At 45.8% G+C, this 16,332-nt stretch overlaps 2 protein-coding genes across 2 annotated transcripts; one reads left to right on the top strand and one right to left on the bottom strand.

Moving 5' to 3' along the window:
* The first annotated feature begins 2,470 nt into the window (after positions 1-2,470).
* On the top strand, positions 2,471-4,860 carry egr2b (early growth response 2b). The gene is made up of 2 exons (XM_083634569.1): positions 2,471-2,715; positions 3,158-4,860. The coding sequence occupies exons 1-2, from the start codon at positions 2,547-2,549 to the stop codon at positions 4,267-4,269; spliced, it is 1,281 nt and encodes a 426-aa protein (XP_083490695.1). The 5' UTR covers positions 2,471-2,546; the 3' UTR covers positions 4,270-4,860.
* Positions 4,861-14,254: 9,394 nt separating this feature from the next.
* Positions 14,255-15,683, bottom strand: LOC310774494 (2-aminoethanethiol dioxygenase-like; the record flags this gene model as incomplete). The annotated part of the gene is made up of 2 exons (XM_083634574.1): positions 14,255-14,904; positions 15,369-15,683. The coding sequence occupies 2 exons, from the start codon at positions 15,681-15,683 to the stop codon at positions 14,446-14,448; spliced, it is 774 nt and encodes a 257-aa protein (XP_083490700.1). The 3' UTR covers positions 14,255-14,445.
* Positions 15,684-16,332: the final 649 nt, after the last annotated feature.

Genomic DNA, 16,332 nt, shown 5'->3' with positions numbered 1-16,332 from the left:
TTGTTGTTGTTGTTGTTGTTGTTGTTATTTAGTAGTTGTAGGATACTATTAAATAAAATTATAGTATAGTATATTATATTGTATTGTATTGTATTGTATTGTATTGTATTGTATTGTATTAAATAGCCTATTCAGGCTTAGGAATTAAGTGATTACATGTAACTGTAATCAGGATGCAAAAAATGTAACTGTAATTCCTTACAGTTACAGAAAAAAATGTGGAATCAAGATTACAGTTACATTTAGTAAAAAAAAGTATTACTTGGGAGGATTAGAATTTAAATTACATTAATTGCATTATTCTATTTATTGTGTATTCCAACTGGTGTGCGTGTGCACTGCAAATATTGACTCTCCTTATTGTCTACTTTATATGTTACGATATCATATGGTGCAAATAAATAAAACCTAAAACTGGGGAGAAAAACACACACACACACACACACACACACACACACACACACACACACACACACACACACACACACACACACACACACACACACACACACACACACACACACACACACACACACACACACACACGGCTCTTAAAAAGGACCAGTGCACCCAAAAAATAAATGAGTAGAAAGCAGATAATATATGTGCACTGTAAATCTGAAAGCCTGCTAACTACACATAAGGTCTGAAATTTGGATTACAAGACTTAAAGAAATCCTTCTGAGGATACCCCCGGACTCCAGTCAAATACAGGAAATTTGCTCAAAAGTCAAAAGTAATCCAAAAGTAACTGAAAGTAATCAGTTACAATACTTTTACATTGTGACACTTAGATTACATTACTGATTACAATGTTGAATAGGTAATTAATAATTGTTGTATCAGATTTAACCCTCCCAACACATATTATCTAACGTTAGGCTAGAGGCTATTCTGTTATATTGATATTTTTGACCTCAGCAGAGATCATTGGGACTTTTTCAGTGTGACATCTTCGCTTCAGTCAGACATCTAAATTTAGATCACAACATGACAGTGGTGATTGTTTGATGCGGGCGCGTGCATGCGTGTGCGTGTACACACACACACACACACACACACACACACACACACACACACACACACACACACACACACACACACACACACACACACACACACACACACACACACACACACACACACACACACACACACACAGGAAATTATATTCCACCCATCTCCCCGATATTTTCTGTTTTCTGTCAACTTTCTCCACCCACGGAGGGACTTTACCAAACCAAATAGACCAGAGATGTACAGTTCCGCAGAAGGCCACCGGAGGGCGTCAGGGAGTTATCATAACTGTAACAAATAGACAGAGTAGCCTAATCACAATCATTATTTACGAGGGTAAACGGTAAGGTAGTAGCAGGTTAAAATAATAAGTCTGTTCGCTTGAATGTAATAATTCATTTTCTAAAGACATATTGTGAGCAATTAACATTCTATAATAATAAATATGTTATGAAGAAATAATGTCAGGCATAATTAGGAAATTAATTAAATTATTTGTTGATGCACCACCACCACCATCATCATCATCATCATCATCATCATCATCAATTCATTCATTCATTCAATATCTATTTATATTCAACATAGTGCTATATTTCCTCTTTCTGATCACTATAAATAACCAACTCTAACTATAAATAACTCTGCAGCAAACCAAATTCTTTCCTAAAGCATAGTCAAATCAGACTGACAGAAGTTTCCAGCGCATGCACCCTAACCAGAGGTGTCGATTCCGTGATTCTGGCCGACTCATTTGATTGTGGTTTCTCTCTCTCTCTCTCTCTCTCGCGCTCTCTCTCTCTCTCTTGGCTCGGTAAAACTCGTCATTTTCCGAGGCTCATATTCCGGAATCCCCCCCATATATGGTCGCACGGGGTGTTTCTTCACTCACCGGATGAAACCTTTTATGGCTTAGTAGATCAACCGGAATTCCTCGTTTGATATCGGAGTCCGATTAGACAGGGAACACACACTTGTATATAGACTACTAACAGTATAATAGCCTAAAACAATAGATGTGTATTGGAGCATTATCTCTGATAGGCCTACTTTGCAGTTAGTAATTTGCCTATAGGCTACATTATATTGCTATATTGTGTAGAAGTGTATCATGGTTTACCAGCGAGTGGAAAAGTCCGTTTTTATCTCGAGCGGGTTCTCCATTGACAAGTGATTCCCTCTGACGTCGTCACGAGGCCTCCCAGCCAATCGGCGTTCGCAGCGCTTCTCAGTGCCAGCCTCCCACTCCTTATATGGGTAATGACGTTGCGGCGCATTCAAAAGGTTCCCCATATATACATACTAGCACCAGGCGGGCCCCTGCTCCCAATGACTGTGTCCAAGGCTGTCCACCCAGCGTTACCTCTATCAGGAGCGCGTCAAGTGAAGCAGACGCACGGGTCGGTGCTCCAGAGAGGCATGCAGTAGGTACTAAGCCGGTCACGGTACGCACTGGGCTCGGTTGGCAGACAGTCACTGTTAGAAGAAGAGCAGACACAAGAGAGAGCAGACTCGGTAGTTGTTCCACAATGACGGCAAAAACTTTGGAGAAAATTCCGGTGAGTCTCGGGGGGTTCCTGCACCCCGGAGCCGACAGCGTGTACTCGGTGGATGACATCGCTACTGGCTTACCGACCTCCGTTGCTATCTTCCCCAACACCGACCTGGGAGGGCATTACGACCAGATGAGCGGAGCAGGTAAACGACCGGGGCTTGATACTTTTCGAGCATAATGTGGTTTATTCGTCTGTGCAAAGTTTACACTTTAAAAAAAATCAATCACCTATAATAAATGCCTTGTTGTGTGGCTATTCAGAACAACAATAATAATAATTTTGTCATAAACTTTATTAGCACTTGTGTAAAAGCAAAGTTTGAAACATTAACAAACAACTCCCATAACATAACTGTTGAAATGTCTATTAGAAATATCTTTGCTCAGAGGAAAATTCATAGTGTGTTTTGATTGAAGCGCACCGGACGCACAGCTGCGCGGTGAAGTCCGTGCGTAATGGAACTGAGACGCACCAGTTTGTGTGATGCATCTACGTCTTTCAATGAAATCTTCATCTTCGTTTTAATCATCCTCATCCTCAGTGGGTCTGTTGTGTTCATGCTGTCTTGTTGCTTGTCTGTGCAGATGGCTTGATGAGCGCGGACATGAGCGTACAGGAGAAGCGCTCTCTGGATCTCTCCTATTCCAGCGGCTTCTCTGCGCCTCACTCCCACCGCAACCAGACCTTCACCTACATGGGCAAGTTCTCCATCGACTCGCAATACCCGGGCAGCTGGAACCCCGAGGGGGTCATCAACATCGTCTCTGCGGGCATACTGGGCATGGCCCCGCCGCCCCCTCCTCCCCACTCCTCCTCCGCCTCGTCCTCCCCAGCTTCCTCCGCCTCTCCCCATCACTTCTCCAGCAGTGGTGCTCTGAGCTGCACCATGGCGGCCCAGAGCCAGGCGGAACTCGACCATCACCACCACCTCTACTCTCCTCCGCCTCCCTACTCCACGGGCTGCGGGGAGGTGTACCAGGACCCCTCAGCGTTCCTCTCCACCTCCACCTGCATGCCCATCGCCTCCTATCCACCGCCCTCCTACTCCTCGCCCAAACCGCCGAGCGCTTCCGACGCGCAGGGGATTTTCCCGATCATCCCCGACTACTCGGGCTTCTTCCAGCCGGCCTGCCAGCGGGACATCCCGGACCGGAAACCGTTCGGCACGTGCCCGCTCGACACATTCCGCGTGCCCCCGCCCCTCACCCCGCTCAACACTATCAGGAACTTTACGCTGGGAGGGCCGGGGGGCAGCTGCTCCGATGGAGGGCCACCGAGGCTTCCCTCTGCGTACAGCCCGCAGAACCTGCCCCTCAGGCCGATCCTGCGGCCCCGAAAGTACCCAAACAGACCTAGCAAGACGCCCATCCACGAGCGGCCGTACCCCTGCCCCGCGGAGGGCTGCGACAGGCGCTTCTCCCGCTCCGACGAGCTGACCAGACACATCCGCATCCACACGGGACACAAGCCGTTCCAGTGCCGTATCTGCATGCGCAACTTCAGCCGCAGCGACCACCTCACCACGCACATCCGCACGCACACCGGGGAGAAGCCGTTCGCCTGCGACTACTGCGGCCGCAAGTTCGCCAGGAGCGACGAGAGGAAGCGGCACACCAAGATCCACCTGCGGCAGAAGGAGCGCAAGTCCTCCGCCGTCTCCTCCGTCAACTCTTCAGCCAGCGGGATTTGTTCATAGTTGTGACGTGGAAAGCGGCAGTGTGTCGCGCACTAACCCGCTAAAAGAACATGGTTTGATATGGCTGGGACTGGGAGGGAAGAAAAGCGGCGAGCCAAGTGCCGCCGTGCGCAATTACGCACAACATTCCCCCGTTCCCTTTGCTGAGTTGGATGGAGAGACTGACACGAATGCACTTTGTCTGCACAGTCTACTGAACATACAAGTAAATATAGCCATTAATTCATAACAATATACAAGGGCCACTGTAATATAAAGGGGACAATTTTAATATGGCCAACCGCGGCGTTAAACGTGCAATAAGCTGCACGCTGAAATGTGAAACAACTGCAATAACTTTTTGAAAAGAAAAAATAAATAAATGTGTTTAAGTTATTGAATTGACAAAGTGTTCATTCTAACATGTTTGTTGATCGATATGTATGATGTATCCCTATAGTGCCTTGCTCTGTGTCTCTTTTTTGTACACTGACTGATCCAAGGACGCTTTGAATGCAATGTACATTTACCATTTAATATGGAAAGTTGTGATATATTCTATTTTTGTACACAGTTCGTGTCGTGTAACTCAACGTGTTTGGAACTTGTGGTTTCACGTGTAAAACAATATGAGATGTAAAAAAGTTGAACTCACACCGACTTGTTTGTGTTTGTGGTTTTGAGACTCATTAAATGTGTGATGATGATTAAGACAAGTATGGCTCATTATAACGCTGTAAACCAGCGCATGCTACAAGCAGAAAACAACAAGACATATCAGCTTATTCTTAACATAGGCTGCACTGATGTTGGAAATAAAGTGGGTAAGTCCCACACGTTGCGTCATTCTGACTCAGAGTTTTCACCCACTCGCTTTTTATTTATCACATCAGGTTACAACACCAAAGCGTGATATCGGAAATGGAACATTAAACTTCAGATCTCCGGGATCTTTGATCTAACATACGGGCTATGTTGTTCTAACCTCCAATCCATAGCTTGTGATGAAGTTGGAGCAGGAGCACGATAGTTTATTGGGCTGCGGAGTTATTCGGATGCATCTGTGGAAGGAAACAACATCTGACTTGGAATATGTGAAAGACGAATTTAAATTTCAACAGCAAAGGCTACATCTTTCTAAGAAAATGCTCATATTTGAGAAGAGAATGCAATGAAAAAAATCGTATATTTGAGGAATTATATACTTGGGACGATATAGGAATAAAAATAGGGTAGCCTACATTTTTTTTTTTTATGTATTTATTTATATATTTATTTATTTACAACATAAATAAATGGGTGAACCTAAGAAGGAACGGATGCACTCATCATCAGTGTCGAAACGTTGGTCTGCACCTATATTGATTCATTTCCAGTGAATCAAGAGCTCCAGGTCCTTCATGGGTTCACCCATTTATTTCTGTTGTAGCCTACTGTCCTGTCCTGAGAGCACCGAACTCCCTCTGTGGAGGGGCTGAAGCGCAAGAGACTCCTCTACCATATTTATTTATTTATTAGTTTGTTTATTTTCCATTTTCTGATCACTTATGCTTTTACCTCTGCCTCAATCGGCTTGTCAAACGTGTATTCTGAATGCACCCGATCACCTTTCAGATATGGTCAGCCGTTTCCTTTCCATATAGTGCGGATATGTCTTAATAAAAAGAAGAAAGAAAAATAAACAAGAAAGAAAGAAAGAAAGAAAGAAAGAAAGAGAGAAAAAAAGAAAGAAAGAAAGAAAGAAAGAAAGAAAGAAAGAAAGAAAGAAATAAAGAAAGTGTTCTAAGTGCAGAACCCTTTAATATTTCGTCACCATGAATAGGGTAGCCTAATTTTTAATTTCAGATTTTATTTGAATAACCCTAATTTTTATGTGCAGCATAATGAATAGATTTGAACGCTTCACCCCTTTTTCTTGCCTATAGCTATTGTAATATTGTAATACTTGTGGTTTCCTTAACTCATGTTTTAAATGTTGCCGTTAAATTGCTGACTCAGGTTTTGGCCTGTTCGCCATTTTCTTTATTTTCTTTTTTAAGACAAGATCACCCCATGTGAATAGGTTAAATGTTTAAATAACAGCATATCATCATAACAGTTCCCCGGTTGATGACTCACAATAAGACAATTTCCTGTATTTCTGAAATGTTATGCTTAAATAGCTATACAAATGAGGCATTATATAATTAAATGCAATCATTTGCGTACATTTCCAGGAACAGAAATCGGAACATTGATAAAGCCATGCAGGTTTACATTCTTGTTTCATTTTTGTTGATATTAGAGCCAAAGGTCCATAAATCCATAAATCAGAAAACATTGTCAGCAGCCATGTTTTTATAGAAAATGTTATAAAAATCAGGCTATGAAAGATACCGGTATAAAAGTAGCCTACCATCCCCTCTGTAAAAATCGTCAGAATAGGAGTAAAACTGGAAAGATCGGTGTGTGTGTGTGTGTGTGTGTGTGTGTGTGTGTGTGTGTGTGTGTGTGTGTGTGTGTGTGTGTGTGTGTGTGTGTGTGAGAGAGAGAGAGAGAGAGAGAGTGTGTGTGTGTGTGTGTGTGTGTGTCTAAGTGCTACTGAAGTGGATATTTCTGGCTTAGAGTATTATGAGAAAGATAAAACAGCCTTTGTATCCTTCACCTGCGGTGTCTCGACTTAAGATGGGACATTTTCCCCTTTATTATGAGAGCACAAAATAGAGATAGAAAGACTGGGAGAGAGAGGGGGATAGCATGACATGGGAGAGAGATGGGGATATGGCATGACATGGGAGAGAGGGGGGGATAGCATGACATGGGAGAGAGGGGGGGATGGCATGACATGGGAGAGAGAGGGGGATGGCATGACATGGGAGAGAGAGGGGGATAGCATGACATGGGAGAGAGAGGGGGATAGCATGACATGGGAGAGAGGGGGGGATGGCATGACATGGGAGAGGGAGGGGGTTGGCATGACATGGGAGAGAGGGGGGATATGGCATGACATGGGAGAGAGGGGGGATATGGCATGACATGGGAGAGAGGGGGGGATGACATGACATGGGAGAGAGAGGGGGATAGCATGACATGGGAGAGAGGGGGGGATGGCATGACATGGAAGAGAGAGGGGGATGGCATGACTGGGAGAGAGAGGGGGATGGCATGACATGGAAGAGAGAGGGGGATAGCATGACATGGAAGAGAGAGGGGGATGGCATGACATGGAAGAGAGAGGGGGATGGCATGACATGGGAGAGAGAGGGGGATGACATGACATGGAAGAGAGAGGGGGATGGCATGACATGGGAGAGAGGGGGGATGGCATGACATGGGAGAGAGGGGGGGATATGGCATTACATGGGAGAGAGGGGGGGATATGGCATGACATGGGAGAGAGGGGGGATGGCATGCATGACATGGGAGAGAGGGGGGATGGCATGACATGGGAGAGAGAGGGGGATGGCATGACATGGGAGAGAGAGGGGGATGGCATGACATGGGAGAGAGGGGGGGATGGCATGACATGGGAGAGAGAGGGGGATGGCATGACATGGGAGAGAGAGGGGGATGGCATGACATGGGAGAGAGGGGGGATGGCATGACATGGGAGAGAGAGGGGGATGGCATGACATGGGAGAGAGAGGGGGATGGCATGACATGGGAGAGAGGGAGGGATATGGCATTACATGGGAGAGAGGGGGGGATATGGCATGACATGGGAGAGAGGGGGGATGGCATGCATGACATGGGAGAGAGGGGGGATGGCATGACATGGGAGAGAGAGGGGGATGGCATGACATGGGAGAGAGGGGGGATGGCATGACATGGGAGAGAGAGGGGGATGGCATGACATGGGAGAGAGAGGGGGATGGCATGACATGGGAGAGGGGGATGGCATGACATGGAAGAGAGGGGGGATGGCATGACATGGGAGAGAGAGGGAGATGACATGACTGGGAGAGAGAGGGGGATGGCATGACATGGGAGAGAGAGGGGGATGCATGACTGACATGCAAGAGAGGGGGGGATGGCATGACATGGGAGAGAGGGGGGGGGGTGGCATGACATGGGAGAGAGGGGGGGGGGGGGTGGCATGACATGGGAGAGAGAGGGGGGGGTGGCATGACATGGGAGAGAGAGGGGATGACATGACTGACATGCAAGAGAGGGGGGAAGACATGACATGGGAGAGAGAGGGGGATGACATGAATGAGAGAGAGAGGGGGATGACATGACATGGGAGAGAGAGGGGGGTGACATGACTGACATGCAGAGAGGGGGATGACATGACTGGGAGAGAGAGGGGGATGCCATGAATGGAAATAATAGAAATAAGCTTACTCATATTATAAGGAAAACTAAAAAAGACTATTACACAGAACGTATTCTAGGCTCGCAAGGTGATTCTAAAAAGTCGTGGCAGGTATTGAATGATGTCCTGAACAGGGGACAGAAGCACACTGTGCTCCCTGACCCTGACAGTACACAAATACATTCACACACCACTCGCAATGCCGGTCTATCAGACAGCTTCAATAATTATTTTGTTGCCATTGGAGAGAACCTAGCCAAAAACATAAACAAACCAATAGGTGCATCTTATAAGCAATTTTTATCTGGCAACTTCATCAACTCGTTCTTCCTGGAGCCAACTGACAGGCACGAAGTCCTCAAAATCATCATGCACATGAAAAGCTCAAACTCATCTGGTGCTGATGAAATTTCCAGCCGTATTCTAAAAACTATAGCCAATGTCATTGCCGAACCTCTATCATATTGTATCAACCTCTCAATTCACTCCGGAACTGTACCCAAAATAGCAAAAATAGCAAAAATCATTCCAATTTTTAAAACCGGTGACAAAAACAATCTAGGCAATTACCGACCCATATCCATCCTCCCCACACTCTCTAAGATCTTGGAAATAATTCTTTACAACAGACTAGCCTCATACCTGGAAATAATGAACATCATCGTGCCTGCTCAGTATGGCTTCAGGAAGAAGAGTACCACTTGCATGGCCATTCTTGATCTGATTGAAACAGTTAATGATGCCCGTGACAGAGGTGATTGTGGAGTGGGTGTCTTTCTAGATCTGTCTAAAGCTTTTGATACCATTGATTTTGATATTTTAATTGATAAACTTCAGCATTATGGCATCAGAGGGTTAGCACTCAGCTGGTTTAAAAGTTACATGAACTGCAGACAGCAATATGTCTCCATAAACAATGTATCATCTTCCCTCAAAACCATCAACTATGGGGTCCCCCAGGGTTCCATTTTGGGTCCACTTCTTTTTATTTTATATATTAATGATTTTGTCAACTCCTCTGAAGTTTTCCATAAAATAATATTTGCCGATGACACCAATCTATTCATTTCCCACAAAAACCCAACTGAGCTAGATCAAATCCTAAATGAAGAGTTATCAAAAGTTGCCACCTGGTTCATCTGTAATAAACTTTCTCTTAACATTACCAAAACAAACTATATTCTATTCCGCTCAAAGAAAAATAATAACAAAGCTGAACTTGTCCGGCCCCAAATAAATTGTCGGGCCATCGAAAAAGTCAGTTACACTAAATTCCTGGGGGTCATTATAGACGAGCTTTTAAACTTCAAGAGCCACATAGATGCTTTATGTAAAAAACTGAGCAAATATGTTGGTCTATTCTTTAAATTACGACATTTTCTTCCTCTTTCTGCCCTTCTGACTTTGTATAAAACACTCTTCGAGCCTCACTTGAATTATTGCAATGTTATATGGTGCAACACTTACCCCACACATTTGAAACAGCTTCAGACGCTTCAGAAAAAAATAATCAGAGCACTATCATGGGCTGATTTCAACTCACCAACTGCTCCTTTATTTTTTCATTATAATCTCCTACGCCTTACTGAATATAATTATTTCCAGAACGCCTGTTTGATGTATCAGGTTACATACAATTTAAACCGCCGCCTATGTGAGCTCGTTCCAATCTGTGTGCCTCTGCACGCACACGACACTAGGACAAAACATGTTATTCGTGGCAAAACCAGGAAACTGTATTGCACTAGTCTTAGTGTTGCATGTAGGGGCCCGCAGATCTGGAACGAGCTCGATGAAACTATTAAAATGTCACGCTCTGTCTCCTCTTTTAAAAAGATGCTGAAGAGTCAACTATTGGCCACATATCTGAATTGAAATTGTCTGGGAATTGTCTTGTCTGTCCTATGTCCTGTATTGTACGTTGTGGGGGTATTAGGCCAGTACCCTGTCCTGTTTTGTTTTGTTTGTTTTGTCTGTTCTGTATTGTATGACAATTGTTTATTTAATGTCAGAAGTTATGTTTCTTGTGGGTCCCCACCAAAAGCTCGGAGAGCTTCCTTGGGGTTCCCTTTTGCACACTCTGGTTTCCTTCATTTTTCAAGTTATATACTTTTTCAAGTGTGTGTGAATAAAAGAAATCTGAAATCTGAAATCAGGGGATGACATGGGAGAGAGAGGGGATGACATGAATGGGGGAGAGAGGGGGATGGCATGACATGGGAGAGAGAGGGGGATGGCATGACATGGGAGAGAGGGGGGGATGGCATGCATGACATGGGAGAGAGAGGGGGATGCATGACATGGGAGAGAGAGGGGGATGCATGACTGGGAGAGAGAGGGGGATGACATGACTGACATGCAAGAGAAGGGGGAAGACATGACATGGAAGAGAGAGGGGGAGGGCATGACATGGGATAGAGAGGGGCATGGTATGACATGGGAGAGAGGGGGGGATGGCATGACATGGGAGAGAGAGGGGGGTGACATGGGGGAGAGAGGGGGATGACATGGGGGAGAGAGGGGGATGACATGGGGGAGAGGGGGGGGAGAGAGGGGGGTGACATGGGGAGAGAGGGGGATGACATGGGAGAGAGAGGTGGGTGACATGGGGCATGGGAGAGAGAGGGGGGTGACATGGGAGAGAGAGGGGGATGACATGGGGGAGAGAGAGGGATGACATGGGGGAGAGAGGGGGATGACATAGGAGAGAGAGGGGGGTGACATGGGGGATGACATGCGACACAGGACATGACCTGGATCAGATTCCAATCCAACCGTTACATGGTATGCCAAAACACTGATCCACCACAACGCCCCAAGGTGATTCTACAGGGTTGGGAAGGTTTGGTTACTATAAAAATGTAATCCGATACAATTACTAAAGGACTCCATCAATTACTAAAGTCCTGTATGACGTGATGTTTGACATTTAACGTCCACTGCTGCCCATATGTCTTGTCTTGTTGAATGAGAACTTTGACCTGTTTGATGACAGAACGGGATCCAAAAGTCTTTGAGGGATTCCTTCAGAGCAGACGATGGGATAAAAGACACACAGATCAACTCTGACATCTCTACTTGCGACAGACAACACAAAAGCTTTCCTTGTTCTGGCAGCTGGACCCATACTGATGTACTGGGCTGATACACTTTACACTGCAAATGGACTGTAATTGCATGTAATTGGAGCCACAGCTACTAAAGCGCAGTGCCTCCAGTGGTGTATGTCACAATTCCCAAGCAGTGTGTTTGGGAAAAGTGTCTGACTTTTCAATATCTTCAATATCTTCACTGTCCTGGAAATATTTTATGTGAATCCAGGCGCTTGGGAACCCAACTTATATATAGGCATATGAAATATTTCATGTTTTCTGTGCTCCACTATCAATTTCTTTCAAGGTGCTATATGTATAACATTTTAATATCAATAAATCATGACCACATTAAGTTTGATAGCATAATTACCATAAACTATCGCTGAGAAGACTGGCAGCCTGAGCTACCGGCGTCTACTGCATTTGACATTGTTTGCCACAGCATTACATTACATTACGTCATTTAGCAGACGCTTTTGTCCAAAGCGACTTACAATATCACAATTTGTCAACAGTACAGAAAACCACTATGCAACACAATCAATGACAGCTAAGATAAAGCACAAATTGCTTTATGGCACAAATTAAGAAGAGATTGTCACAATTTGGAGAAACAGCCCACCAGTGAGCTGAGAAATAGGAGACTGTTGTAGAATGAAAATTATATCATGACCAATCATGTGGTTTCATTTGTTGATGGTATATATCGATGTATCCCAATTCATTTGACAATGTTGATGTTTAGAATGGGATGTTTAAGATGGGTTTAAAAGGCCAGGGATACAATAGAATTATGTATGTTATGTTTCTTGATAGGAAATATGGTTAGAATGGAAGCTTTATATTATGCTGATGACATGCAAGACAGAAAATGACCACTCTTTTTTTTTTTTTATCCCATTTTTATCCCCCATTAGTGCTAATTTAATTTATTTATCCTGGTTGCTACTCCACCCTCTGCCGATCTGGGGAGAGCCGAAACTGGCTCCATGCTTCCTCCGAGACATGGGCAGTTAGCCAGCCGCTTCTTTTCACCTGACAGGGGAAGCTTCACCGGTAGGACATAGCACGTGGGAGGTTCACGCTATTCCAACCAGTTCCCCTGCCTCCGAACAGGCGCCCTTAACGACCAGAGGAGGAACCACATTAGCAACCAGGATATTGCATGTTTTGGTGAAGGGGGTTCCTATATGAAGGAAACCCTCGGGAGGCACGGGGAGAACATGCAAACTCCACACAGAAAGGCCCTTTTGACGACCCCACCCGGGCGGTGGGCACTCGAGGACATGCGGACGGGCACGCATTCCTTCAGCGTTCACAACGTCCCAGGTGGGAATCGAACCCAGGACATTCGAGCTGTGAGGCAACAGCGCTTAAATGACTTAAAAATTACCACTCTTGACTCTGACGGAAGCCACATTTTCCTCTTCCAATGGTACAGACCTTGACTTTAAACACGTGTGGCCTTCTTTCACAAATAAATTCACAGGTGATAGAGAGGTACTAAGAGAAACGACATGCAAGACCTTCACATGAATGCTCTCATCTAGTTTATTGCAAGAGAAAAGATAATTTCCGTATGGGTATTATTAAAACACCAAAGTCACACCCTCTTCCGGGTTATGCCTGGGAACCAGGGGATTTCATTCCCCATTCATTTTTCCATAGACATTTAGAAAAATGCTTATAAAAAATAGTTGTACTTGCTCAAACCAAGCGATTCAGCTATCTTTAGAATCAGGACATAGAACATTTCACTCAGACCAAAAAAAAAATATATATATTTTTTTTTTGTAATTTATTTTATTAATCTGCTGTTTGTTTAAGTTTACAGCAAATGGTTAGAGAAATATAATATAATAGTATAAAAGTACAATAGTATAAACACAGTACATACTGTCCAGTCTTAAATATCTATCTATCTATAAGCAGATCTTTTACAATAACACATTTGGTGCCTGAGATACTGTGAAACCATGGTATTTTTGCCTAAGGTTATCATACCGTCAAAGTCTCATACCTACATTAGAATTTGTGTACGTAAATACATTGCACATTCATAAAACAAAAAAATATATAGATTTCTCTGCGGTATCACTACCCGGCATCGTGATACTTTTGCTGGTATAGTATCGCAGGGTAAAATATTGGTATCGTGACAACACTAATATTATGGCTATACTGTATGTGAGACAAAAATGGCCTGGGTAGTGTTCAGACAGAGACTGTGTGGCCTGCCCTGGATAGGGTTCAGACAGAGACTGTGAGTCCTGGGTAGGGTTCAGACAGAGACTGTGAGTCCTGGGTAGGGTTCAGACAGAGACTGTGAGTCCTGGATAGGGTTCAGACAGAGACTGTGAGTCCTGGGTAGGGTTCAGACAGAGACTGTGTGGCCTGGGTAGGGTTCAGACAGAGACTGTGGGGCCTGGGTAGGGTTCAGACAGAGACTGTGGGTCCTGGGTAGGGTTCAGACAGAGACTGTGGGGCCTGGGTAGGGTTCAGACAGAGACTGTGGGTCCTGGGTAGGGTTCAGACAGAGACTGTGGGTCCTGGGTAGGGTTCAGACAGAGACTGTGGGTCCTGGGTAGGGTTCAGACAGAGACTGTGAGTCCTGGGTAGGGTTCAGACAGAGACTGTGGGTCCTGGGTAGGGTTCAGAGAGAGACTGTGAGGCCTGGGTAGGGTTCAGAGAGAGACTGTGAGGCCTGGGTAGGGTTCAGATAGAGACTGTGGGTCCTGGGTAGGGTTCAGACAGAGACTGTGAGGCCTGGGTAGGGTTCAGACAGAGACTGTGGGGCCTGGGTAGGGTTCAGACAGAGACTGTGGGGCCTGGGTATTCCTCCCCACCGCATGAGAAGTCCTCTGGCTGGGGGATTTCTAGCAACCACATCTCCTCCTCTGTCTCCTTCTCCTCTGCCTCCTGGTTGCCTGGGCCTCCCCCCCCCTGTGCGTCGCCTCCCCCCTCCGGTACCGTCTGCAGGACTTTGTAATAGTGACAGTCGCGCCCGTCGTCGGGGTCGTAGGGGGGGGCCAGGATATCCAGGAACGCGGCGGGCCCCTCCACTGCCTGGATGTGGTGGAGGTTGTCCCTCAGAGGTGTGAGAAGGCAGGGGGCGCTGTCCGCAGAGTACTCCCCGCCTGCGCGGAGCACCGAGCGCCGCACGCAGCCCGCCTGGAAGGTGGCCAGAGGAGGATCGAACCGGGGCTCCGCCGTCACCTTGTCCTCCAGCTTGTCGAGACAGCGGATGGTCACCTTGCCGTACAGCACCTTAACAGAAGGATGGAGGTTTTAGGAAGCCTGTGGGGAAATATTTTGCCGATAACATGACACGACAATGGAAAATGTAATAAAATAGAGTACCGCAGGAATGAGTCAGGAAAACATGGCTGCTAACACTTCCGGCTCGTAGGTGTAAAAGGCCATGAGATTTTTATATGGGTATTTCAGTTATGGTTCTTACCTTATTTCCGCGTGTCTGTACTTGCATAAGAACAGACGATGCTATATCAGTTACCATGGTAACGGCTATGCTTGTTTAGCTACCTAGGTCTCACATATTTACAACGACTTTGGCTCTCTATAACGGTCATTCTAATAGGCAAAATTCTCTAATTGTGTTAACTTCTTGTAGGCCTAAATGAAATAATGGTGAAGTTTAACAACAGATTTGCTGGGGACCCCCAGGAACCTGGTGCTGGTCCCCGCCGGACACCACGTTGAGAGCCACTGACCTTGAGCATGCCGTGCATGCCCGGGTGGTCGTGAAGCGGGATGGATGCGCCGGCGGACCGCAGCAGGAACACGCCCATACTGAAGGTGTCTGTCTGGCAGATGTGCATGTAGCTGACCGGGGGGTCCTGGAGCTCTGCTGCGCCGCACAGAGGCCGAGTTTTCCGGGGAGAAATACTCAGGTCAGCCGCCCTGACCGCGGTCACTAACGCCAGCAGTTCCCTCTGTCTGTCCACGTCCTCTCCTGTGCCTTTAAACGCGTCAGACGCTTTGCTGGCTATCTTCTGGATCAGAGGAGTCTTGTTATCTCGGGGCATTTTGGTTGGGATTTTTTTTTATCAGTGCTTGCTGTGGCCAGTGTTGCCAGACTTTGTGAGAGAAAGAAGCAACCGGGTGTATGGAAACAAGCCCAAAATAAGCGACTGCACACTGCCGTCTCCCGCTTGAGGTCGAATCTTGTCTTTTAATCGACTTTAATTAATCAAAAACAGCAACGAACAACTACCAATATAAGCGACTTTACAGAAAAACAACAACAAAACAAGCACACAGTCGCGTATAATACGCGGAATTGGCAACACTGGCTATGGCTCTGATCAGACGCAAATGATCACAATACACCGGTTCACCCCGACTCGCCAAGTCCACGTTCAAACAGAATACAGTCCACGTTCAAGCACAATGCAAAAGCGTTTCCGAAGAAAACACAGAGCAGTCCATGATGAGAAAGTAGAGTTCCTCCTCCAGACAACAGCCTCCAAACACTCATGTCCCACCCTGCCTCACGCCTTCCTTCGCGCACATCGAGCCTGCGCACCAAACGCAAGGCAGCATGGGATATGGAGTTTATCAGGAAAAAATACCATTATCCCGAGTATAAAATAGAACCAGTGGCGTACCGTACCATCAGGTCATCTCACATAAATGGATTTATGATTGTGTAACATCATGATTTACACTGACATA

Source organism: Poromitra crassiceps (genome assembly GCF_964638095.1).
Source record: "Poromitra crassiceps genome assembly, chromosome: 4".
In the NCBI taxonomy this organism is placed as follows: Eukaryota; Metazoa; Chordata; class Actinopteri; order Beryciformes; family Melamphaidae; genus Poromitra; species Poromitra crassiceps.
Note: the sequence above shows the minus strand (reverse complement) of the source record. Positions and strands in the feature narration are given on the sequence as shown.